The sequence below is a fragment of the Castanea sativa genome, chromosome 3 (assembly GCF_040712315.1).
Source record: "Castanea sativa cultivar Marrone di Chiusa Pesio chromosome 3, ASM4071231v1".
NCBI classification, from domain to species: Eukaryota; Viridiplantae; Streptophyta; class Magnoliopsida; order Fagales; family Fagaceae; genus Castanea; species Castanea sativa.
Window position 1 is genome coordinate 38,340,923 of NC_134015.1, and position 24,441 is coordinate 38,365,363.

Sequence of the window (24,441 nt, forward strand, 5' to 3'; positions counted from 1 at the left end):
TTACTTTCAGATGTAACTATTATGAAATTTTTTTTAAGGGGTCTTATTCAAGGGTGAAGGCACACTTGTTAAAACTATCTAATTTTGGAATACAAGCATGTGTTAAGGTTGGAGATGAGTATTTGAATGAAATGCAGAAGTTAGAAGATGCGTATGAGGAATCTTCGCGTAGATTGAAGAACCTAAGCTAGTGTCTTTACCATCTGATTCTCCTAGTAGTCCTAATTTGGGTCCTACTGAGAGTAGTACAACTACAAGTCATCCATTTTTTCAGAAAAAAGGGGTTAGGAATTCTCCTTTGGAGAAGGCTTTTAACAATCAATGTCGAGAGCAATTAGATTCTCTTATTGCTAGGACATTTTATTCTACTGGTTTACCCTTTCACTTTGCTAAGAACCCGTATTGGATTGAGATGATCAAATTTGCAGCTAATAATAATTTAGTGGGCTATGTTCCTCCGGGTTACAATAAATTAAGAACAATTTTGTTGCATAAAGAGAGGGTACATATTGAGAAGTTGTTGAAGTCAATTAAAGACACTTGGAAAGAAAGGGGTTTAAGCATAGTAAGTGATGGGTGGACAGATGCACAAAAAAGGTCACTTATCAATTTTATGGCTACATTAGAGAAAGAGCTACTTTTTATGAAATCCATTGATGATACTAGAGAGTACAAAGACATGCACTTCATTTCTGACTTGTTTCTAAAGGTCATTGGTGAGGTTGGGCATACTCATGTTGTCCAAATTATTACAGATAATGCATCTGTTATGAAGGCTACAGGATTTATTGTTGAAGCTGAACATCCTCATTTATTTTGGTCACCTTGTGTTGTGCATACCCTCAATTTGTCCTTGAGGAATATATGTGCACCTAAGAACTCTTTGTAGAATCAGGTTCCATATAATGAATGTAACTGGATTGCACAAGTTTCAGATGTGGCAAATTTCATTCGTATTTTCATAAAAAATCATTCTATGAGATTAGCAAATTTTTAATTCATTTTCCCCTTTGAAGTTACTTGCTGTTGCTGAAATATGATTTGCTTCAATAATCATCATACTTAAAAGATTGTTTTAAGTAAAACAGCATCTTCGAAATATGGTCATTAGTGAGGAATGGATGTCATATAGAGAAGATGATGTAGTAAAAGCTCAAACTATGAGGGATTATGTTTTGAATGATTTGTGGTGGGACAAGGTTGCATATATTCTGAGATTCACATGACCTATTTATGAGATGCTTCGAGTGGCTGGCATGGATGCACCTATTCTCCATAAGGTGTATGCAATGTGGGATTCCATGATAGAAAATGTGAAGAAAGAAATATACCGGCATAAAGGCAAGGAAGACTATCAGGAGTCTCCATTCTGTGATGTGGTACAAACTATACTCATTGAACGGAGGACTAAAAATTGCACACCATTTCATTGCCTAGCCCACTCCTTGAATCCGAAGTAATTTCTCTATCTCTTTAATATTTTATTTTTACATTCTTTAGGCATTTATAATTTTCTTTTAACTAGGTATTATACTAATCAATGGATTGAGGAAGTCAGAGGCTATGTTGCGCCACATAAGAATGCTGAACTTTCTGTGGAGAGAAAAAAGTGCCTCAAAAGATTCTTTCCTGACCTTGATGATAAGAAGAATGTTACTATGGAGTTTGGTTTGTTTTTAGGAATTGGGGATTATGATGATGATAACATGGATGATAGGTGGATCTTGGATCCAATGCTTTGGTGGTCAAATTATGGGTCCAGGTTACCAATGCTTTAAACTTTAGCTCTAAAGCTTCTTGGACAACCTTGCTCATCATCATGTGTTGAGAGAAATTGGAGTACATATGGCTTCATCCATTGTATGAGGGGGAATAGAATTACTCCTAAACGTGCTGAAGATTTAGTGTTTGTACATTCTAATATTTGACTTCTTTCAAGGAGGAGGGAAGAGTACCCTAAAGGAAATTCTAAGAAGTGGGACATTGGTGGAGATACTTGGAATGAACCATTTGGAGGACCTGGGTTGCTTGAGATTGCTTATCTCACACTAGATGAGCCAGAGATGGAGATAAGTCTTGTTGAGAATGATGACTGTGTTGATGACGATGATGTTGTTGTTTTGTGATAATCTTGAAAGTTTAAAACTTGTTATCCTTTTATGTTTTTAGTTTGATATTAAACTTGTTGTTCTATGGTAATCTTGAAAGTTTAAAGCTTGGTTTCCTTTTATGTTTTTAGTTTGATGTTGAATGTAGCCTATTTAAACTTTTGGTTTGTACTCTAAACATATTATGTGTATAATTGTACTACTTTGGGTGTTAGTTTACTTATTTGTAGTTCTTACATAATTTAAATTCTAGACATAAACGTATTTTATGTCTAAAAATATTAAAAAAATATGCCTAAATATAAAATTTAATTAATTATTTAATTGTCGTGTCCACGCTGTGTTGTGTTCTTATTTTTCAAAAATTACTGTATCGCCGTGTTCGTGTCTGTGTCGGTGCATCATAGAAAGCAAGCTTCCTCTCCTCAAGATTTTAATTTTATTGTGGAAAAAGTCCAAAATCGCCTAGTAGGTTGGAAAGATCATCTCTTCTCATTCATTGGGAGATTGATCCTTACTCAATCAGTTACGTCTACCATTTCTAATTATGTTATGCAATGCTTTGCCCACCTATCTAAAATCCTCCATAATGTAGATCGGTTGAACTAAAAAGTTTTATGGGGATCATCAGATAGTAAGAAAAAGCTCCACCTTATTAGTTGGAAGAAGATTTCTAAACCAAAGAAGGATGATGCTTTCGATATGTTGGCAGTAGAGGCTAAGAACACTTTTCTCTTAGCTAATTCCACAAAGAAAAAAAAAACTCTTTGGGGTAGGGTGCTATCGAATAAATACACAAATCAATGGAGAGGGACAAATCCTAGTTTCAAGAATCATGCTTGTTAAAAAAACCTGAGAAATTTTGCAGAAAGGTAAAAATGTTTTTATTCAGGTAATACTATGGATTGCTAGGAAAGATAGTATGCTCTCCTTTTGGTTTGATAAGTGGCTTGATAGAGGTCCTTTAAGAAGTCTGCTTGCTGGCCCCTTAAATAAGTGGGAGGAATCCCTCCTACTAAAGGATGTTGTCTCATTTAAAGGGTTAAATTGGGGTAGTTGTTCTTTTATCTTTCTAAATGACTTGTTGCTAGAAATCAAAGCTACCCTGATTTTTTTTAGCTCACAGTGAAGATCGTATTTCATGGTCTTTAGTTGCAAATGGATCTTTTAATCTTAAGGAGGCCTACATATTGGCCCTTGTTGATTGGTAATGTTACTAATAACTCTTTCAAGGGTGAATTGGTGTGGAAAGTTATGTTATCACCAAAGAGATGCTTCTTGTGGCAGTGCTGTCACCTCAGTATTCCAGTTAGATCGATCCTTACATCTAGGGGCTTTAACCTTCCTAATCTCTGCACTTTTTGTAATGATTATTTAGAATCTATTGTTCATTTATTAAGAGGTTTCCCTTTTGCTAGGAGCTTTTAGAATTCTTTTCCTTTCCCTTTACAACAAAATGTGTTATATGGTACAAATTTGGTGGATTGGCTAAGACTTAACTGCTACATCTTAACATGCCACAGTGTTAGGAGCTTTGCAAGTTACTGATCATGGCATGGGGAATTAGAGTGCTTGGACAACATCAGGCCAGTCACTTGGCTCAATATTTTCTCAAGACACTAATGACTCCTCATGTCTATCTAGTGAAGCTCCTAAGTGCTCTTTGAGGGGGACAAGCCCAGTCTCCCTACTGCATTTAGAATGATGAGCATGAGGAGGGGAAGCATGTGGAGGCACCTTGCTCCACATGATACCTTAAGGCCTTGGCAGTGGTGAGCCATGATGGGCAGAGATGGTCTTGGTGATGATGGGTAGCAGCAGGTGGTGCTGACCCTAGGTGATGGTGTATGGCATGGTGGCTTGGCTGGGTTGCTTTGTGTGTGGGCTTGGTGGCTAGTGTGCAATGTAGTGCTGAGCTGCTGTGATGGTGTTAAGCTGTGCAAGGCATTGGGCTGGTTGGTGTTGGCAGAATGCATGGACTTGTGTGAGTGGGTTGATAGCGGTTACTTGGTGGGCTGCATATAGACATATTATGTGGGCTATGATGCTGATGAGAATGGCTTGGGCAGGGGCCAAGCCTCTAAAACGTGATGAGATAATCATGTGTGGGTTGCTGGAGCATGGGCAGAGGCCTCATGATGTGTTGAGTGATGGGCTGGCATGTGCAGAGTGTGCAACAACAATTACCAAGCAATTCCTAGCTTGCTGGATGTTCAAACTTGCTATGTAGAGGCTGGAAACGTGGAGAGCAGACCAAGACAGCATTAGTTGGAAGTGTCCTAAGTTAGACCACATGTGACAGCAAGTCTTGGACAGGGGGCAGTTACTTGGTAGTTCTGCCGTGATAGTTATTTTTGTGCATATAGTCTAGGCTGTTGGGGTTGTCAACAGCAGAGTGTGTATTTGCCTTAGAGAATTTCGTGTGTATTCTCCAAGCTTCCTTTGTAATTGAATATTGAGTAATTAAGGTTGGGTTGGTGCCCTGTAAATATTGTGTGTGCTATGTGTGTATGTGAATTCCCTTAATAATACTGTTTTGAGTGTTCCTGCAGTGTGTGTGAGTGGTGAATTGGCTGAGACAAAGTAAGGAACTTAGTGGCATCATAGACAGAAAATTTAAAAGAAAAATTGACCCTGTGACACACAGGTCAGTTGATATTTCTTGGAAGATCATTTTTCTGCTAAGCATTTGGAACCTTTGGCTTTATAGGAACAAAGTGGGTTTCAATAATGTTCAACCCTAGTGTGATTTGAGATCTATTGTCTTGGTGCAAGCAACAGAGTATGCCGTCCTTGGCAGTAATACCAGAGCCTTTCTAGCCCAATCAACCATTCTTGACAAATGGTCCTTGCCTCCCTGGAATTGGTTCAAAATAAATTTGGACGGGTCGTCCATGGGTAACTTAAGTCGTGTTAGGGCTGGAGATTCGATTACAAATTCTAGTGGAGCTTGGGTCAGAGGTTATGCTTGAGACATTGGCATAATTGCAAGTATGGTAGCTGAACTTTAGGAGTTGAGAGATGGTATTAGGCTGTGCCTATCCCTTAATCTTTTAGTAGTGTCGTTTGTGCTTGATGAAACGCGTTTGGATAGGAATTATAATTCCTGCGTTTGCGTTTTTTTTTTTTAAATCCAGCGCCTCTTGTACTGTTCATGGGACATGAACAGTGCAATTAGGCAAATGTACAGTGATTTCATTAATGAACAGTAATCGAAAAATAAATTTTTTTATTATTTTCAGTTTTTAGCAAAATAAGTGGTATCCAAATACACACTTGTCATTAATCTCATAAGCCAGGCATATGATCCTACTAACACTAATGATGCTATTGTAGCTAATTGTAGTGAAGGACTTAAAGACATTTCCATGGTTAAAATTTAGCATTGCTATTGAGTAGTTAAGAAGTGTGCTGATGCACTTGCAAACGTAATGTAAACCTTTACTAGAATTTTGTTATTTTTTTGGAACCCGTCAGATGTTTTACTTTTGCTTAAATTTGGATGCTTCCAGAGTGTTCTATGAATGCTATGTGTCTTTTGTATTATAATTGTATCTGTTCTTTAGTTTATGGAAGTTCCCCTATTTACTAAAAAAATTTGTTGGATTCATCATAAGTTCAATTGAAAATCTTTTGTCTTTATTGATATTTTGGTTTAATAATAAAGAACGATAATCATGAAGCAAATTCAATAGGATAAATTTTATCTATAAAAAAAAAGTTGTATTCATAAAAAAATATTAAAATAAGGTAAAGAACGATAATCATGAAGCGAATCGAATTTAATAAGATGAATTCTATTTATAATAAAAAAAGTTGTATTCATAAAAATAAAAAATTAAAATAAGGTAACCAAAAAAGTTGTATGGCAAAATAATAAATGTGCATAAATTGAGACTCTTCTTTGTATCTATTTGTTCTCTTATCAAAAAAAAAAAAATATCTTGTTTCGGTTGTATATTTTTTTCGGAGGAGAGACGTACGCCGGCATTTACTCCTCTTGCCTAATTCAAATTGAGTACGTAAAGCTCGAATCAGACCCGTGATTGAAAGGTTGTAAGTTGTAACATAGGGTTCCACACCCATTTGGCTGCATGTCGGACACGCCCCAGCAACTTGCTAAACCCAACAAAATTTACTGGAAATTGCACTTTTATTTTCTTTTTCAGTGAATATTAGTTTAGGTACGCATGTAAAAAAGTACATGTTAACATATGTGTGAAAGACAGTTATATAACTCTACCATGCCACACTAAATGCTAATATAAGCTACAGAAAATGCTAATATATAATAAATGGCCCAAATACAGTAATACTGTTTGTGTTGTTCAGTGAAACATGTATGAGAAAATTCCACTCAACTACAATCAGCTGGAATTTCAAATATTTTTTTTTCTTTCTCTGTGGTGAAAATACCTGATTGAGTGCAACAATTGATGTATACGAACTCCAAGCTCCTATTAACATCATAAGCTCTTGTTTAAGTGACTTGTCCAATGTCCCTGATTTAATACTTTTACGTATAATCGTACATGTAACGTACTTTTCCTCTGTATTTGCTGTTTTGAACTGCCAAACTAGAAAAGTTGCTTTCAATGTTTCGAATCTCAAGCCAAGCTTTGCACACTTCAAAGAAACTTCCTTACAAAGCCCATCAAAAAACAACAAAAGATTGGTGCCTTTGGGCATGTGATCCAAGTGGCCCGCTTGATGCCGTCACTTATATAAAGATGGGTCTTCAACTCTTGTTCTACGAAACTTACAAGGTACAGATTCGACTCTTACAAGCAAATTTCATCGTCTTTATACTTTATTCTTGCTGCTAAAGGGTTCTTGGATGAAGCATATTAATAAGGCTGATTGTTATAGCACTAAAGTAAAATTCATTTCTAGGGAAAATTGTACCTTTAACGTTTTTTATTTTGGAGGAGAATTTCACCTTTAATGTAAAGAAAAAAAGAAAGAAAGAAAAAAAAAACACCATTCAATAATGAAAAAGAAAGAAAATAATGCTACGGACACAATAAAAAACACAACATTCTCAAATTAGTATAAAAAATCATTAAAAAATTAAAAAAAAATATTTAATTGGAGATTGTAATGGGCTAGTGTATGAGTTGGCATGCAAATTTAAAAAGTTGTGAAATTGTTGTGGTTTTTTTGTTGTATTCCTAGCATTACTCGAAAAATAAAAACTATAGATGAAACGGACTAATGCAAGTATACATGCTAATTTTGAAAAAAAACATAATTAATGCTGCTAATCATATTTACTCAAGTACTAGAATTCATCCCCGAATGAAGGTTGTATAAGTAGCTATTAGGTCCCAATCTTGACATGTGTAGGATTTCAGTTGGCTTGTCTTCTAGCCCCACTTCAAGTTGGGGGAGTTTAGCCCACTACTCATGTCAATGTTATAGGCAAAGATCCTATTGGTGTGTCCCTAACATTACCTAATTAGCATGTCAGCAAAGAGAGGGTTCAAGTAATAGGCTGATAATTACCCACCGATGACTATCAACAAAGAGGAGAAAAAAAATGAAAGAGACAAACTAACTATGAATCAACAATCTATATTATGATTAATCCTTAGTTAAGGGTTGAATGTCAAATATAGAAGTTTTGACTTGAGGAAATTAGTGAAAAATGGGGCTAGGTGTGTTGAGTTCAAGTTCATGTTCATGTTAAGAGTTGTTTTATTATTTTTTGTTTGATTTAATTTTATTCCCTATAGTAGTTTTGGGAGTTCTTGGAAACAAGCAATAATTGTGATTAGTCTAGCATTTAATGTAAAGTTGAGGTTATGGGTGACAGCTTACATCCAACAGATGCAAACATGTCTCTCGTGCCAATGGCCTTTTTCATAGCACACTGCTTTTGAGCTTATTTTAGCTTTGCAAGCACCCCGGTCCCATTTACAAAATTTTCCAATAAACTCAAAAGTTAAAACAGGTAAGAAAAATAATATCTTGCCCTCTAAACCGTAACTCCATAGTTCCAGTGGGCTTGGATCACATTGTGAAAAGTGGAAATAATTGCTCGAGTTCAAGCCTAGGTTATAAGCTCTTGAAAGTTAAAAAAGACAAGTTTTAGGCTTCGAGATTTAGTAAATTGTTTGCTCCATTTGGTTTACAGTAGTAAGTAGCCTTGACTTTTGTTTCATCTATTTCGTGCTTGGTTGGCTAAAGGTTGGGCTATTTGCTTGTCGATGCCAATTCATCTAGCATTATGGATTGGGCCTTCAGTAAAGTTTGAGCCCAAAATGTGTGATGCTTATCTTACTTGGCTTACTTGCATTAGACTAAAGGTAGCCTGTTACAGCGCAAAGTGCTTGTAATTAGGTTTTTTTTTTAGTGGTTCTACTTTGTAGAAAAAAATGTATTTTTTTTATATGTATATAATTTATATTTTGAAATTTAATTTATAAGTAAATAAAGTAATTTAAAAATTAACAGGAGATGAAACTTTTTTTTAGTAGTCTTATTTTGTAGAAAAAAAAATTATGTTTTTTATATTTTAAATATATAATTTTTATTTTGAAAATTTAATTTATAAGTAGATAAAGTAATTTGAAAATTAACAGGAAAGTAGTCATATTTTTTTAGACAAAGTTTTAGTGGGAGTTAGAGCTGCATTTTTACTAGATTGTCCTGTAGTTTTATCTCTACTTAAACATAGGGGTATAGGGGAATTTTTGAACTAAAAAATAAAGAATCTAAACAGGAGAAGCTCCTTAAATAATAGTATAGAAAAAAAAAAAGCCCCAACTAACTATTTATCCTACATTGCACATGTATAACTGTATAAGTAATTCATACACAGTCTCTTGTGGGTGCATTTAGAGAATAAGCAAAAATTTAAGGCTATTTAAGGCGAGTCTCTTTAATCAAGTTCCATCAATCAGTTGCTACCTATAAAGTTTTTTTTTTTTTTTTTACTAGGAAATTTGTCCTCTTGAAAACTAACTGAGTTGCCTTTAAGCCCAAAGTGCGATCTTTGATACTTGACCTTGAGCACCTTTTCCGAGTCTATTAATCATGAAGCTGTGGATCCCACCATGAAGGGTATTTTTATGTGGATATAATTCTTGTGAATCTGAATCTGCATGAGTGCCAAACTATTGTGGGAGATAATGGAATTTCGGGTCCATCAATGGGACCTTCTGGTTGTTCCCATCATTTATTTTTTTGGCTGCATGCGGCCATTCAAAATTTTAGAATTGATGGGTCAACAGCCAAAATTTATGCCGCAATCTTTGATGTCTTGAGAGTTGGAAATGTATAGACACATTTTAGGGAAGACAAGCATTGTGAGTGAGGGTTTTGGTGGTTCCCACGCCTTAGTGGGAGGTCGACGTTCTTAAATTGCATGATGATTTCAATGCTTTAGTTTATGAACCAAATACCTGGGTTTGTCGTGAGGCAATTTTCATAATGAAGTTTGTGTTTAGTGTCTTTTTGTACTAACCATGGTACCATCTAGATATGTATTTAGTTTTAGAAACGATTCCACATTTTATTGGACACATGTTTCCGCATCTTAGCGCATGTCTAATGCGAAAAAATACTGGACACAAGCGGTATCATTTTTCATGTATGAGCTTAGTAGATAATGTTTTCAATGAACTCCCTTCTTATGCCATTAAGCTGGGTTGGAGGGCTTGGTGATTGCGAACCAAATCGTTGATGGTGGTCTTCAAGGGCGGGACCATGAAGCCAGCAGCCAAACCAGTGGTCAGAATAGCCCATGGAATCAATCCGTTTCTCGTAAACAGCTCCTCTTCATCACTCTTCTTTTCCCAAAGTCTGCACATCAACTCCCTTTCCTAAAGACGGCTACCCAATAATACAATATATGTCAGGGAATTGGGCATTGCCTTGTTCTCATCTAATTCATCAAATACCTTTTGGGTATTTCTCAAATCACCAATTCTATGAGCTTCGTTGGGTCGTGAAAACGAGCAAAGCTGGCAATAAGAACATTGCAGGTACGCTAGTTGGGGGCGCAGTTTCAAGCTATAGACAGTAGAAGATGGTGTTGGGATTCGGAGAAGCAGTTGGAGTGGCAAAGTGAATTGATTAACTTGAGTTGCTCGTGCTCCTAGGCTTCTCTGATATAGTTTGAGAGCTTTTTTTTTTTTTTTTTCCCTTCGACCTGAGTTTGAATGCAGTTAAATGATTCATGGGGTGCACAGTTTATGATTTTGTTAACGACTAAAAGACTTGAGAAAGACTTGTATCTGTATCATTCTTTTTTCTTACAAAATTACAAATCAAAGCTTCATATTTACAACTTCTAGAGAGACTCCTAACAGTACTACCTCACAACCTACGATCATTTGAGGATTTGGACAATTAAACTACAACTGGTAGTAAAAGACTAGAGACAGTGGTCGTTGCAAAATTAAGCATGAGATGACAATCTCTATACAGAATTTCTCAATGAGGGAGGGGAGGACAATATAATATTTGGAGAACGTTTCATCTTTGTGAGATACACTATATATAGTATGTATTATTGCTTTCAAGATTGTATCAACTCAGGTGAAATTTTCAGAAGCAGCAAAGAGAGTTCATGCTGCGTGAATCGGGGCTTTGTTGTCACTTGCTTCTCTGCTTCCTCTACAAATAAGCTATCTTCATCATAGTCCTTAGCTGGTTTGATGTAATTAGAAATTGCCTCTGTGATTTCTTTAACTAGGTCAACAATCACTCCGTCAACACCCATATGATGTTGCATGCATGCTACCTCTGGCAGGTTGCTGCAAATGCACTTGTGTCTCATTAGTATATTGGCGAAACAGTGGACCACAAATTATCCATAATTTTTTGTCACAATTCTGACGTGGTAAACTATGAGTAACTCTCTATCACATGCACATGAATTTACTATTTTTTCTTCATCACTTACCTTCTATCACATCACAACACTCTATCACATCACAATTGTGGCAAAAAAGTGGTGTAATAGTTTATAGTAGTGTTTGATTAGTTTATTGGCCAAAATTGATCACAGTTCTAAAAGGATAGACAAAGTCGTTTAAAAAACATAGCTTACTTCAATTGGCCGTAAGTTATGAGGCAAAGCTTGGAATCTTTAATTCTAGTCACTGTTCCTGGATTTCTAATGATAGCTCTGACTTCAGACACAATTCCTTGCAAGCTACCGGTTAAGCACACCCTAATGGCCTCTTCCAAGGAATTCCTTCTTATGTCAATGTAAATTTCGGATCCTCCATTAGTGAGGAAGAACACCTGAATCATAATATGGAAAAAAATATTTTAATCAACTCAAACCACTCAAATCATGTTTTATATATTTTTTGGGATAACGGAATGAACCTTTCTAAAGAATAGCCCTTTGAGCTCAAATCACTCAAAACATTTCCACCCAAAAAATGAAAACGAAAAAGAATTCCTTGCTTAAATTTTTTCTACTAAAATTTTTTATTCATTGCTTGAGTTTTCTCTTGAAATAATCAGTTTTCAGTTCTCTCTCTCTCTCTCTCTCTCTATTTTATAATGTTTCAAGAAACGGAGTATCTCATTTTCATATTTTATAAAATGCACCCAAAGCATGGACTTTTTGATTTGTCAGTAAAAGGTAGACGTAGAACAAAAAGCATGGACTTGATTATACTTATAGCTGTCATCATATATTGCCCCTCAGCCTCAATCATGTCTTGACTACAAAGCACTATATAATAAGAGAAGAAAGTGATCTTACAGGGTAGGTGTTCTGCAAGTTTCTGATCAACAGTGCAGCATCTGGTTGAAAGCTTGAAAAGATGATAGGTCTATCATTGGCATACTCGTTTACCACCTGTCTCAAAAAGTTTAGTTATATTACTATTTCCAACAACATGTAACGCAAAAACCAGATTTTAGGAGGAATACCTTCATGATTGCTTGAAGAACATGAGTGAGTTCTTCCTCTGTATATACCATATGATCATCGAACTTCAATTCAATATTGAAACCTATAGAATGTTCTACTTTCTCGAACGCCTCTTGCAATGTGCATAGAGGGTCATCGTTTTGAACCCTCCACTCAAAGATTCTACCATCTTTGGTTTTTCTTAAGAGATTCTTCCCGACCTGTTTTATCAATAACAGCAAACTAATGAACATAATATAGAAACAAATTTAATAGTTTTGAAGAGAACCAGGCAGCATATATAGGAAGATGTTGAACAATGACAATTACATTCCCAGGCTCTTTCTGAGGTCCATAGCAAAGAAGTTCAGCTAGAGTGAGATCTGTTACTCTTCTCTCAACAATGGGACCCTAAAAGCAAGGTGCAATTAGAATTAGACAAGGGATGAGTGTAGTACACGAGAGACTGAGAGTGTGTATTGAGTAATAAAACTAACCTCGTCTTCAGTGAGGATGAAATTGTCATGGAAAATGACAGGGCAGTCATCTTTAGTCACCTACAAAAATAGGTTTGGTTTACAGTTTCCTCTAGGGTTTCTTCCATCACCCAATAGTATAAGAAACACAAAGAAAGTAAGAGAAGTAAACAAATTAGCTAGTATCCCTAAATTCAGATAACAAATGGACATTAGTGTGCAAAATACTAGTCGTAAATTACTCACACATGCACTCACTCAATATGAGAAGACTAGATTGTACATTTGGACCCATGTTTTCATTTTAATTACTTTAAGTTTGAGATGTTTTTGGTCCATCAAATATTATGTTGTTTTCAAAACGGTCATTTCTTCCAATTCCATAACTGATCTAATCGTTAAATACCAACAAAATGGATTTCTTTGTTCAGAGCTAGCTTGATATATATAGTTTGAGACCTAAGATGATAAATTTATGCGGAGCTTTTATATTTAAATATTAATTAAAGACATTATTTATTACTTACAAAACCAAGGTTGTCTTTTTACGAAACCAAACCAAGGTTCATTTGATGAATTATATATATATATATATATATATATATATATATATATATATATATATATATATATATATATAAAATTAAATCACATAATTCAAGCATAAAATTTAACAAAAAGATATAAAAATTTATTATTTTTTTATATAAAAGTTTACTTTATCGATGCATGATTAAGTAAAGTTGTATTCTAATATTCAATTTTATATTTTGGTGTTAAGATAGATATAGATATTATTTGGTGTGGTTACGTGGGACATAAAGTGGCTAATGTTGACAATTTACCGCAGAAGATATTGGTTTATAAAAATTAAAGTGTCTAGTTATCCGAAGAAGTTAATTATCATTGATGATTTAGCACATTTACAGTATTTTATTTTTAAACAGTTTAGAGTTTCAATTAGGTTAGGTTCTATTAGTCTAGTGTATTGGAGGCCTTATCATTAAAAATAGGAAAAAAATGTTAAAACTACTACAAATTTTATTATAGATCATTATAAATTAACATGACAATAAATGTGATTGGTGAACTTTAAAAATAATTAATAAAATTTTGATTTACTAGTTTATGATTAGTGACACATTAGTTTATAAACATTACAAATGAGAAAAACAATACACAACCATTTAAAAAAAGAAAATAGTTATTATCATAAAAATTTGAGTATTTTTATAATATTATATTATCTATCTATATTATATATAAGAGGATTTCCCCCTTACAACTGGATTTTTTTGTGGTTCAAAAATACCCTCATTAATGAAAGGTAATTTCATTTAGAAATAGAGCCATAAATGTCAAATAACAAATTTTATTTTGAATTAAAAAAGAGAACTTTTAAAATTTAGGATTTTTTCCGTTCATATTCAAAAAAGAAATTACAGTTATTGCTTATCTCTAAAGTTTATCATTTTTATTTGTTTGAAAAATAAAAAAATATTCTAAATTATAATAGATGCAAATTATTAATATTTACAAAATAAAGAAGAGCCTCTGAGTACGCACTCACGCGCGTGCTCAGAGGCTAGTTATACACATGAGAATTATTTTGTGAAGAGGTGGGTCCTTAAGCCTAGGCCTTGGGACGGCCAAGTCTTTCTCTCTATCAATCTAATTAGTCGCAAACATAGCCAAAATGATTATTTTTAAAATAAAATAAAAATTAATATGACTACAATATTAAGACTATGTTTGGTTGGAGTGAAACCATGGAAGATGAAAAATAGTAAAAAGAAAATAGGAGAGATTTTGGGTAAACATAGTGTTTGGTTGGAGTGATTTTGGGAAAAAGAAAATGGTAGAGCCATCTGTTTTCTCCATGATCCTATAGTTTTTCAGCCCTCCCAAATTGGAGAGAAAATAGGAAGAAGTTGTTTGATGAAAATTACTTATCTATCCTTTCCCGTCCCCCAATGTAGTTTCACATTAAAAAAAAAAAAAAATCTATTTCTTGGCTCTTTGCTACAATAAAGTTTTTTTCTTTTTTGGAGGGGGTTTCTCCTTACGTTGAACTCTTTTTTTAGATTTGAGTTGCTTATTTTATTCCAAAACAATAATTTATTTTTTTTATGAAATATTTATATAAAAATAATTACTCTATATATAATAAGAGCGTAAAAATAAATTTATACAAATTTTATCTTTTATCTCTCACCTTCCAACTAAACATAAATTAGAGAACTCAAAATCTCTTAAATCTCCTTACTCTTTTTTATCATTCTATTTTTCTATCTTCCGCTTTGATCTTTTTACTTTTTCATCATTCCTTGGTATTGGTTGAATATCAAATAAAAATATTTTGAATTTGAAGGACTTAAAGAAAAGAAAATGATGGTAAAAACTCCTATAAAAACGGCGTGCGACACGTGGAACTGTCCACACACGTGACCATGCTAAATCCAAGTTTGTTCGCGGCGAAATGAGACAGACAGAAACGATCTTGTAAGGCGTAGGAAACAAAAAAAGAACTAAAATCTTGGAATTTTACCCGAATTGACTGGTAACATCCCAGAAACTTGAACACACCTTTCTTTTCCCAGAAACCAAACAAGAACATTTATGATAAAAAAAAGAAAAGAAAAGAAATACCTGAACGTCGAATTCAATGAAATCAATAGGGAATTTTGAGGCTGCATGGAAAGAGAGGATGGAATTCTCTTGGATGGATTTCATTCTTGGGTCACAAGATTGCAAAATGTTCATGCCACTACCTCTGTGTCCAATCACCATGAATTTCGGTAGATTATAGCCAAATTTTACTTCATCATCACCAACATCATTAACGCCTATAATAACACAACCAAACCAAAACACATTAAGACCCAGAACTTAATATAATTGAACTGTTAGAGAAAAAAAAAAAAAAAAGAAGAGAAGAAAAAGAAAAAGTTTCTAATTTAAACAGTGACCTTTGAAAAACCTGGTGGAGCATAAGGATAATGTGGAGTTGTCTGGAACTTGATCAAGATTGGGAACGTCAGAGACATGGACAGCTTTGAGGGCCATTACTTACCTTCAAGATTTAATTTTTTTTTTTTGGAAATAAAAAGACAGGAGATCATAAAAATTTTTGAGGTTGAGCGAAAGAAGAAAGAACAGTCACAGAAGGCGAGGACGGGTATTTGAAATTGAAGGGATGGGCTTAAGCCTAAAAGCCCAAAACTTGATATATAGCAGTGCCATTGCTTATCTTCAAGATTGTTATTTTTTGGTTTTGGGAAAGAATAATAGAATATTCCAATTATTTTTATTTTTAAATTGATTTAGCAGAAGGACTTACCTAGAGAGACTTCTTCTCCTCAAAAAATAGAAAAGGGAATGCCCCACCCAAAAAAAAAAAACACTTTTTATCTACCAAAAATACTGGGGACCTGAACAAAATATTCCATTCTTGGGAGGGTTAATTTGGTTACTCATTATTTATTTATATTGTTAATAACATGATTACGTTGTTTTGGTTTAACTTTTAAACATACTAAAATATTCTCACATAAATTAATAAATTCTCTAAAATACTCTAATTAAATAATTTAAAATGAAAAAAAACACAAACAAGTTAAAATCTTAATTTACTATAATAAAAAAACACAAACAAGTTAAAATCTTAAGTTACTATAATAAAAAGTAACAAAAAGTTCTTGAATTTACGAGGCTTTTTCTGTTTGAGATAAATATTTTGTGTGTTTTAAAATCCCCTCAAATACAGCTCATGTGACCTTAAGAAGTTTTAAATAGCAGCAAATGGATTACTACTTTTCAAATATCTAAGCGACCCACTCTCCCATATTATTCAAATTCAAGAAATATATATATATATATATATATATATATATATATATATTAAAATTCATGAGTTTCAGTTTCAAACAATTTCTTCCATTCACATCAACCACTAACTCACGTACAAATAACTAATTGAAAAAAAAACCCCTTGATAATTTACCCAATATTTTTTTTAAAACTTCCCTATTACCATCATCTGGTAGTAACTAGCAGTTTCAAACTTTCAATGTTAGCCAAAAATAAAAAAAAACATCCCTTCTCATCATCTTTATCTATTATGGCCATTGTTTTGAAACCTGACCCGATGGTTTGACTAGGTTAATCAGGAATCGGCCCTTGGGTCGGTTTTCTTGGTCACGATTTTGGAGCCTTTTTGCTTTAAGAAAAAATATTGACGATAACATCCCAACATCTCATTTCATGTCACCATCTTTATCTATTAGAGTATCAGCATTAGCTATGCTAAAAAAAAAAAAAGTTATTTTGGCACATTAAAAAATTACTTTATCTATTTTAACACACCATTTTACAATTCATCTACATCACATATTTTATTTTTTCATACATCACATTAAAATAATATATATAACACATTAAAATAACCTAAAAAAAACTCCTACAATATAAAAATAAATAAATAAATACAAAACTCATAGCCGCCGCTACCACCACCACCCAACCACCATTGACTATTGTAACCAAAACTCAAAATCAACCCAACCACCACCCGTTGCCATAACCATCTCCAAAATCATCCCACAAGTACAACCACCGCAACCCACCAAAATCAGCCCATCACAACCCATCAAAATCAACCTACAACCACAAAACAAAACCCACAAAAACAACCAAAAAACACCATTACTATAGCAATTGCAATGACCAACACAACCAATGCAATAGCAACTGGCCGATTGAGAGAGATTCGATGGTGAGAAGAGAGAAGCAAACGGGGAGAAAGAGAGAGATAGACCTAAACCCAAATCAACGAAACCAAACCGAAGGGAAGGTACTTTTGGTCAAAGATTAGAGAACAAAATAGAAAAATGTGTGAGAAATAGAAAAATAGCGAGAGATAGAAAAGAGAGTGGTAGCGGTGGCCACCATTTATGATGTTGTCGTCGAGAAACCTTTGGTGGTGGGATGGCAACTCTTAGGGGTTTGGCTCTTTTGGGTTGAGATTAAGTTGAGGGAGAGGTCTGAAGGTGAGGAAGTGAGACAAAGAGCTACAAGTTTAGAGAGAGTAGAGATGTGTTGAGGGAGGAGAGAGAAAAGTTAATAAAATAAGAATAAAATTTTTTAGCATTGTTATTCGTACAATTCTAATAGTAGAATGATACTGTAGCAAATGCCAAATTTATTTAGCATATGGGCATTGTATTGAAACTTGGAAAATATGCTTTGAGTTCTTTGAGCTTGGTCATGGAGGCTTAGGCAAGACAAAGAGCTACAAGGTTAGAGAGAGTAGAGATGTGTTGGGGGAGGAGAGAGAAAAGTTAATAAAATAAGAATACAACATCTTAGCTTTGATGTCTGTACCATTCCAATAGTAGGATGATATTGTAGCAAATTATTTAGCACATGGCATTGTTTTGAAACTTGGAAAATATGCTTTTGCCAAGACTTGAACTTGCTCTTAGGTGGCGAATTAGCATGTCCAAAACTGAAACTATTGGACCACATGCATTCTCTTTGTAAGGAATTAAAAATTTATAAAAAGTATTATATTCACTAAAAAATTAAAGGCGAAAATGTACTTTTGGTCCCTACATTTTGGGTCAATTCCCATTTTGGTCCCAAAATTGATTTCTTTGCTAATGTCATCCCTAAAAAAAGAAAATCGTTTTTAAAATGGTCCTTTCCGTCAGGCTAGAAACGGAGAAATCCTACGTGGCTAACGGAATGTCCTGTTCTTGACGTGTGGTCTTGACGTGGCTATTTAAATATTATTAAAAAAGATTATTTGACATATTTAAATGCCATGTCAGCATTTTAATTTTTTTAAATAAAGCCACGTCAGAAAATTTATATAAAACAGAAATTAAATTTTTAAAAAAACCTTAAATCTAATTTAATTAAAAAAAACTTGTTTCTAAAATAAAAACCAAAATGATAAAGAGACAGCTTAGATAGATGTGTGGACTGTGGAGAGCAAACAAATAAATACTGAGACTTTGAGAAAGTGAAGAGAGAGAGAGAGAGAGAGAGAGAAATGGCTTCTTGAATGCGCGAAGAATTCACAGCCTTTGGCTCTCTCTCAAATCCACAACTCTACGGATCTGTCTGTATGTTCTGATTTTTGAAAACAAAAAAAATATAGCATTTTGAGGAAACAAACAACATGGAAGCTAATGCGGGATTGGTAGCTGGGTCACACAAGAGGAACGAGCTGGTCCGGATTCGCCACGATTCCGATAGTGGGGTCAGTGATTTTTCTACTTACCCATTTCCGATTTTCACTCCCTTATTAGTCCAATCCATTTCCTGCACTGTGTTTGTGTGTGAGTTTGTGGATCTTGATGTTGACTGTGTAGAAGTGAGTGGAAGCTCAAAGTTGATGCTTTTTCTCTGATGGGTAGTGGCATTTTTGGTTAGTTTTGTGGGGGATTTCTCATGTGGGTTTCTAAATTTGAACGCTGTTTTGATTTCTGTTAGATAAGACTAAATTTGATGTTTGCTGTGGGTCTCGGTTTGTGTTTGTTGTTTGGTTGCTGGGTTTGAGTTCTTCCTGGGTTTGATGGGGAAGAACACGAAGAACACCTTTTTTTTTTTTTTTTTTTTTTTTAGAAACAAGTTTTTTTAATTAAATTAGATTTAAGGTTTTTTTAAAAATTTAATTTCTGTTTTATATAAATTTTCTGACGTGGCTTTATTTAAAAAAATTAAAATGCTGACATGGCATTTAAATATGCCAAATAATCTTTTTTAATAATATTTAAATAGCCACGTCAGCGCCACGTCAGCAAACAGGACATTCCGTTAGCCACGTAGGATTTCTCCGTTTCTAGCCTGACGGAAAGGACCATTTTAAAAACGATTTTCTTTTTTTAGGAATGACATTAGCAAAGAAATCAATTTTGGGACCAAAATGGGAATTGACCCAAAATGTAAGGACCAAAAGTACATTTTCGCCAAAATTAAATGATACGTTATGGTTTGACCTTGGTTGAACTTCGGTCTGACCTCAAAAACCTTAAACCTCTCCATTTTCCCATCCTTTTAATAGTTTGGGTTTCAAAACCATGAGGAAAATAAGACTTTGGATGATAATGAGTGTTTTTTTTTTGGTTGATAATTTTTACAATAGGGGATGAGGAATTTGAACCCTATATGTAATAAAAAAAAAGCGTAAATGCACTTTTAGTCCCTACATTTTGACGTTTTTCCATTTTAGTTCCTACATTTTAATTTTACCACTTTTAGTCCTTAAATCAATTAACGTGTGTTATTTTCGTCCTTTCTGTCAATTAATTGACGAAAATTGCTGAGGTGGCAGCCAAAAACATTAAAATATTATTAAGAATGCCACATCAGCATTTAATTTTTTTTAAAAAAAAATTTATCAATTTTAATTAAAAAAAAAAACAGAATTAAAAACAATAAGAACACAAAAACAAACCTAGAACCAAATACAAACTCAAATTAAAAAACACTAAAACAAACAAAAATGATTGCAGCTCCACACAAACCCAAAAAAATATATAAACCCAAAAATCAAACTCTGATCCGTGCTTCCACAGTCTGCAAACTCTGGCACTCCACCATTTCCTCCCCAACCTTCTCTTCCTCTTCCTTTTCTCTTCATCCATGGTTCTTCCTTTACGGCCTCCACAACACCTCCTCCAAGAACCACCAATCCTTCGCCTTCGACCCTATCTCCAACCTCTGGATCCGCCTCCCTTCCAACACTTCCTTCTCCAACAACAACAACACTACTTCCGCCGCCGGCTTCCTCTTCACCACCACACCCACCTTCTCCTTCTCCCCAGTCCTCTCTCGCCACATTTCCACCACTTCCCCTTTACACTACTCTCGCCTCAACCCTCTCCTCGGAGTCTTCTATTCTAGCCACAACCACAATCGACCCAGTTTCATTGTTGTCGGCTGTGTCAAATTCATCGGCAACCTCGTCGACATCGAGGACTGTTTAGCTGTCGAGATGTAAAACCCCAATCTCGATTCCTGGGACATCTGTCCTCCCTTACTCCCCTCTCCGTTGCTGCACATGTCGCTCCGTCCTTAACCCCTTTGCCAATGTCGACTTCGCCGCCAAGATTTGGATCTGCCCTTTCTACTTCCAGTGCAACCACTTCCCTCATCGACTAGTCGACCAGCATGGGGTTGATGGTCTAGTAGTTTTGGTGATGGGTTTTGGCCGTGAGTCTGGTGATTTGCTTGCAAGATCGGCGTGGGTCTAACGGGTTGCTGGCAAGACTGGCGTGGGGCTGATGGTCTAGTAGTTTTGGTGATGGGTTTTGGCCATGGGTATGGGTTGTTTTGGCCGTGTGTCTGGTGGTTTGCTTGTGAGATCGGCGTGGGGTTGATGGTCTAGTAGATTTGGTGATGGGTTTGTGGTTGAGCTGGGTTTGCGTTGAGTTATTACAATATTCTTTTATGATTTTTTTGTGGTTGAGCTGGGTTTGTGGTTGGTTCTGGGTTTGTGTTTGAGCTGGGTTTGTGTTGAGCAATCAAGTTTTATTACAATATTCTTTTATGATTTTTCTGTGTTTGATTTATGGGTTTATATGATTTTTTTGGGTTTGTGCGGAGTTGCAATCATTTTTGTTTGTTTTTGTGTTTTTAAATTTGAGTTTGTGTTTGGTTCTAAGTTGGATTTGAGTTTGTTTTTGTGTTCTTATTGTTTTTAATTCTGTTTTTTTTATTTAATTGAAATTGATAAATTATTTTTTTAAAAACTTAAATGCTGATGTAGCATTTTTAATAATATTTTAATGTCTCCGGCTACCACCTTAGCAATTTCTGTCAGTTGACTGACGGAAAGGACGAAAATAACACGCGTTAATTGGTTTAGGGACTAAAAGTGGTAAAATTAAAATGTAGAGACTAAAATGGAAAAACGTCAAAATATAGGGACTAAAAGTACATTTACGCCTTAAAAAAAACAGTCCACACCAAATTTTTCTTTATATTCACATTTTTTATTGGATAGTACTATCCAATAATGCTTAATTAAATAAAATTATCAAAGTCGCACTACAAAAAAGGGGGTCTATAGCCGCGTTTCAAAAACGCGGCTATAGACCCCGAAAACGCAGCTATAGGCTATAGCCGCGTTTACAACCCAAGCCTAAGCGGCGCAGCAACAGCCCCCTGCGGGTCTGTAGCCGCGTTTTTATAACTGCGGCTAAAGGTCAGGCCTAAAACCGCGTTTTTAACCACGGCTATAGGCATCGGGTCTATAGCCGCGTTTTTTAAAAACGTGGCTATAGTCTGAGACCTATAGCTGCGTTTTTTAAAAACGCGGCTACAGACCCACTTTGAGCTGCGTTTATAACCGCGGCTATAGGTTTTATTAAAAAAAAAAAAAATTCTAGGTTTTTTTTTCCCCAAAAAATTCAAAATTAATCACAAACCCAGAAAATTCAAAATCAAACACAAACCCAAAATCAAACACAAACCCAAAAAATTCAAAATCAAACACAAACCCAAAAAATTCAAAATCAAACACAACATACCCACAATACAAACACACCCAGAAAATTCAAAATCAAACACAATATCCTCATAATACAAACATAACATGCTCCAAAATATAATAACACAAACCCATGAATCTCCTCTCATTCAACAAAACCAACTCAAATCTAACACTAAATCCATTCAAGGAACACAAAAGCATAAGCCCAAAAACAAAAAAGAACAAGCTCAAGAACATAAACCCATTTAAACATAAGCACAATATCAGCAACACAATAGCACAAATTCAAGCACATATCCAAAAAATTCAAAATCAAATAATTCCACCAATGTAAAACCCATACATGTAAACACATAAATATTACTCCCAATGCTCATAAAGCTTAGATAAAAAAATAAGCTCTAGCAAAAGTATAATACTCATAAGAAGATTAGAAATTTTTTACCTCAAATAGTAGAGATGAGTGAACCTTAGCTTTTCCAATGAAGATTTCCAGTCATCCATGCCGGAAAAATGAAAAGAATTTGTTGTGTTGTGTTGTGTTGAGAGAAAAAGAAAAGAAAAGAAGAACACCGGACACAGAGAGAAAATATGAGATATTTTTGAATTGAGTGGTAGGGAGCAAATGGGATAGGTGGGGGGGTCAGGTCATCACTTTTTTATTTTTTAAAAGGTAGACCTATAGCCACGTTTTTAAAAACGCGGCTACAAGTCCTACTTTGTTAGAAAACATAATATTTTATTCGGCTACATATCTCAGCGTATCCCTTTTTTGTTTTTTGTGTTACCTATAGCCGCGTTTTAAAAAACGCGGCTATAGGTCCTCCTTTAAAAAATATATTTTAGCCTGCTCAAATCTCATGCTAAATGTGCATTTCCCCTGTTACCTATAGCCGCGTTTCTAAAAATGCGGCTATAGCCCTACGTTTACCTCAAATATATTCGTCATTTTGTTTTTTGTGTTATGTCTAAAGCCGCGTTCTATAAAAAACGCGGTTATAGCCCCACCTTTATAAAAAAATATTTATTGGGCTGTACATGCCATCGTTTTTAAAAGTAATATTTGGTTGGACCTATGGCTGCATTTTCAGAAACACGGCTATAGGCCCTTAAAAAAATGCAGCTAAAGACACATACAAATGCGGCTATAGACCTTACCTATAGCTGCGTTTTTTAAAACGGGGCTATAGGTTATGTCTAAAGCCGTGTTTTTTATAACATGCGGCTGTAGGTTAGGACTATAGCCGCGTTTCTAGTAAACGCGGCTATAGCCCCTCCTTTATAAAAAAATATTTATTCAGCTGTACATGCCATCCTCTCAAAAAGTATTATTTGGCTGGACCTATAGCCGCGTTTTTGAAAACACGGCTATAAGACCTGTAAAAAACACAGCTAAAGGCACTTACAAACGCGGCTATAGACCTAACCTATAGCCACGTTTTTTAGTACGGGGCTATAGGTTATGTCTAAAGTTGCGTTTTAGAAAAAACGCGGCTAGAGGTTAGGTCTATTGCTTAAAATTTGTATCATGGCTTCCTTATCCCACTTTATCTTTGCATTAAGTTGTGAAATGAAGTTGTAATAAAGTGTCAAAAGTTCGGAATTAAATTTACACTAGAACACGATCACTAATCTTGATGTTTGCAACCCATTTGGTAAATGGGGTTGAATAAAAATACGATAATGTGTAATTTAATATATATATATATATATATAAAATATGTTCATACTAGCCTTTTCACACTCTTGTTGTACATGCTCAAAGTCTTTTCAATTTTCTGTTTTTTAAATATTACTTTCCATTCATTTTAATTCGAGGTTTATAGATGTGTTTGTGTGCGAAGAGGATAGAATTTGAGATAGATGGATCCGTTCAAAAAGCCAACCGAAAGTAACGGTGCTAAGGAGAAGGACGGTTTAAACTTACTGATAGATAACAGGCGGAATAAAGATCATGCCCCAGACGGATAGGAAAAGAAGATGGACGGACTCTCCATGGCGGACGGATTCCTAGCAGATAGATACAAGGTGGATGGGTGGCAAAGTCACGTGGCCTAAGTGGTCTCCAAGAAATTTCAAATACAAATGTATTGTGCCTTACGATTAACCCTAATCAACAAGAATTCTATATAGAGAGGATCCCATAAAATACGTGTATTTATGAGAATATTCCCTACAAGGAAGCATCTTCTTCGCCAAGAAACAAAGGTTAATTTTACAATACTATAAAAACCCAAAACTCTTAGAAATCAAGGTATGCATAATTTACCCTATCTCTGACACTCTAGAGTTGTGAGCAATCTCTAATTTAACCTTCAGAGGGTATTTGGTCAGTACCACACTGGTACTCTCTATGAGGTCTTCTTCTTCTTCTTCTTCTTCTTCTTCTTTGTTTCACAGGTTTGTTTAGAGCACGTGAGGACTGTGCAGCTTACTGACAATTTTCTGCATCATCAATTGGCACCATCGGTGGTGAGA

General features: G+C 34.8%; 1 protein-coding gene across 1 annotated transcript; it reads right to left on the minus strand.

Annotated features, from left to right (window-relative positions):
* Positions 1-10,632: 10,632 nt before the first annotated feature.
* LOC142627720 (glycerophosphodiester phosphodiesterase GDPD1, chloroplastic-like) lies at positions 10,633-15,527 on the minus strand. The gene is made up of 8 exons (XM_075801585.1): positions 15,431-15,527; positions 15,111-15,307; positions 12,483-12,542; positions 12,316-12,396; positions 12,006-12,206; positions 11,836-11,931; positions 11,167-11,363; positions 10,633-10,870 (listed from the first exon to the last, which is right to left on the minus strand). The coding sequence occupies exons 1-8, from the start codon at positions 15,525-15,527 to the stop codon at positions 10,633-10,635; spliced, it is 1,167 nt and encodes a 388-aa protein (XP_075657700.1).
* Positions 15,528-24,441: the final 8,914 nt, after the last annotated feature.

Excerpts from the sequence above, each read along its gene's own strand:
- LOC142627720 (XM_075801585.1), bottom strand. The coding sequence starts at position 15,527 with ATGGCCCTCAAAGCTGTCCATGTCTCTGACGTTCCCAATCTTGATCAA. Across the intron at positions 12,543-15,110 it reads TCATTGAATTCGACGTTCAG|GTGACTAAAGATGACTGCCC; the intron begins GTATTTCTTTTC and ends CTATTTTTGTAG. Across the intron at positions 11,364-11,835 it reads ACTTGCAGAACACCTACCCT|GTGTTCTTCCTCACTAATGG; the intron begins GTAAGATCACTT and ends ATTATGATTCAG.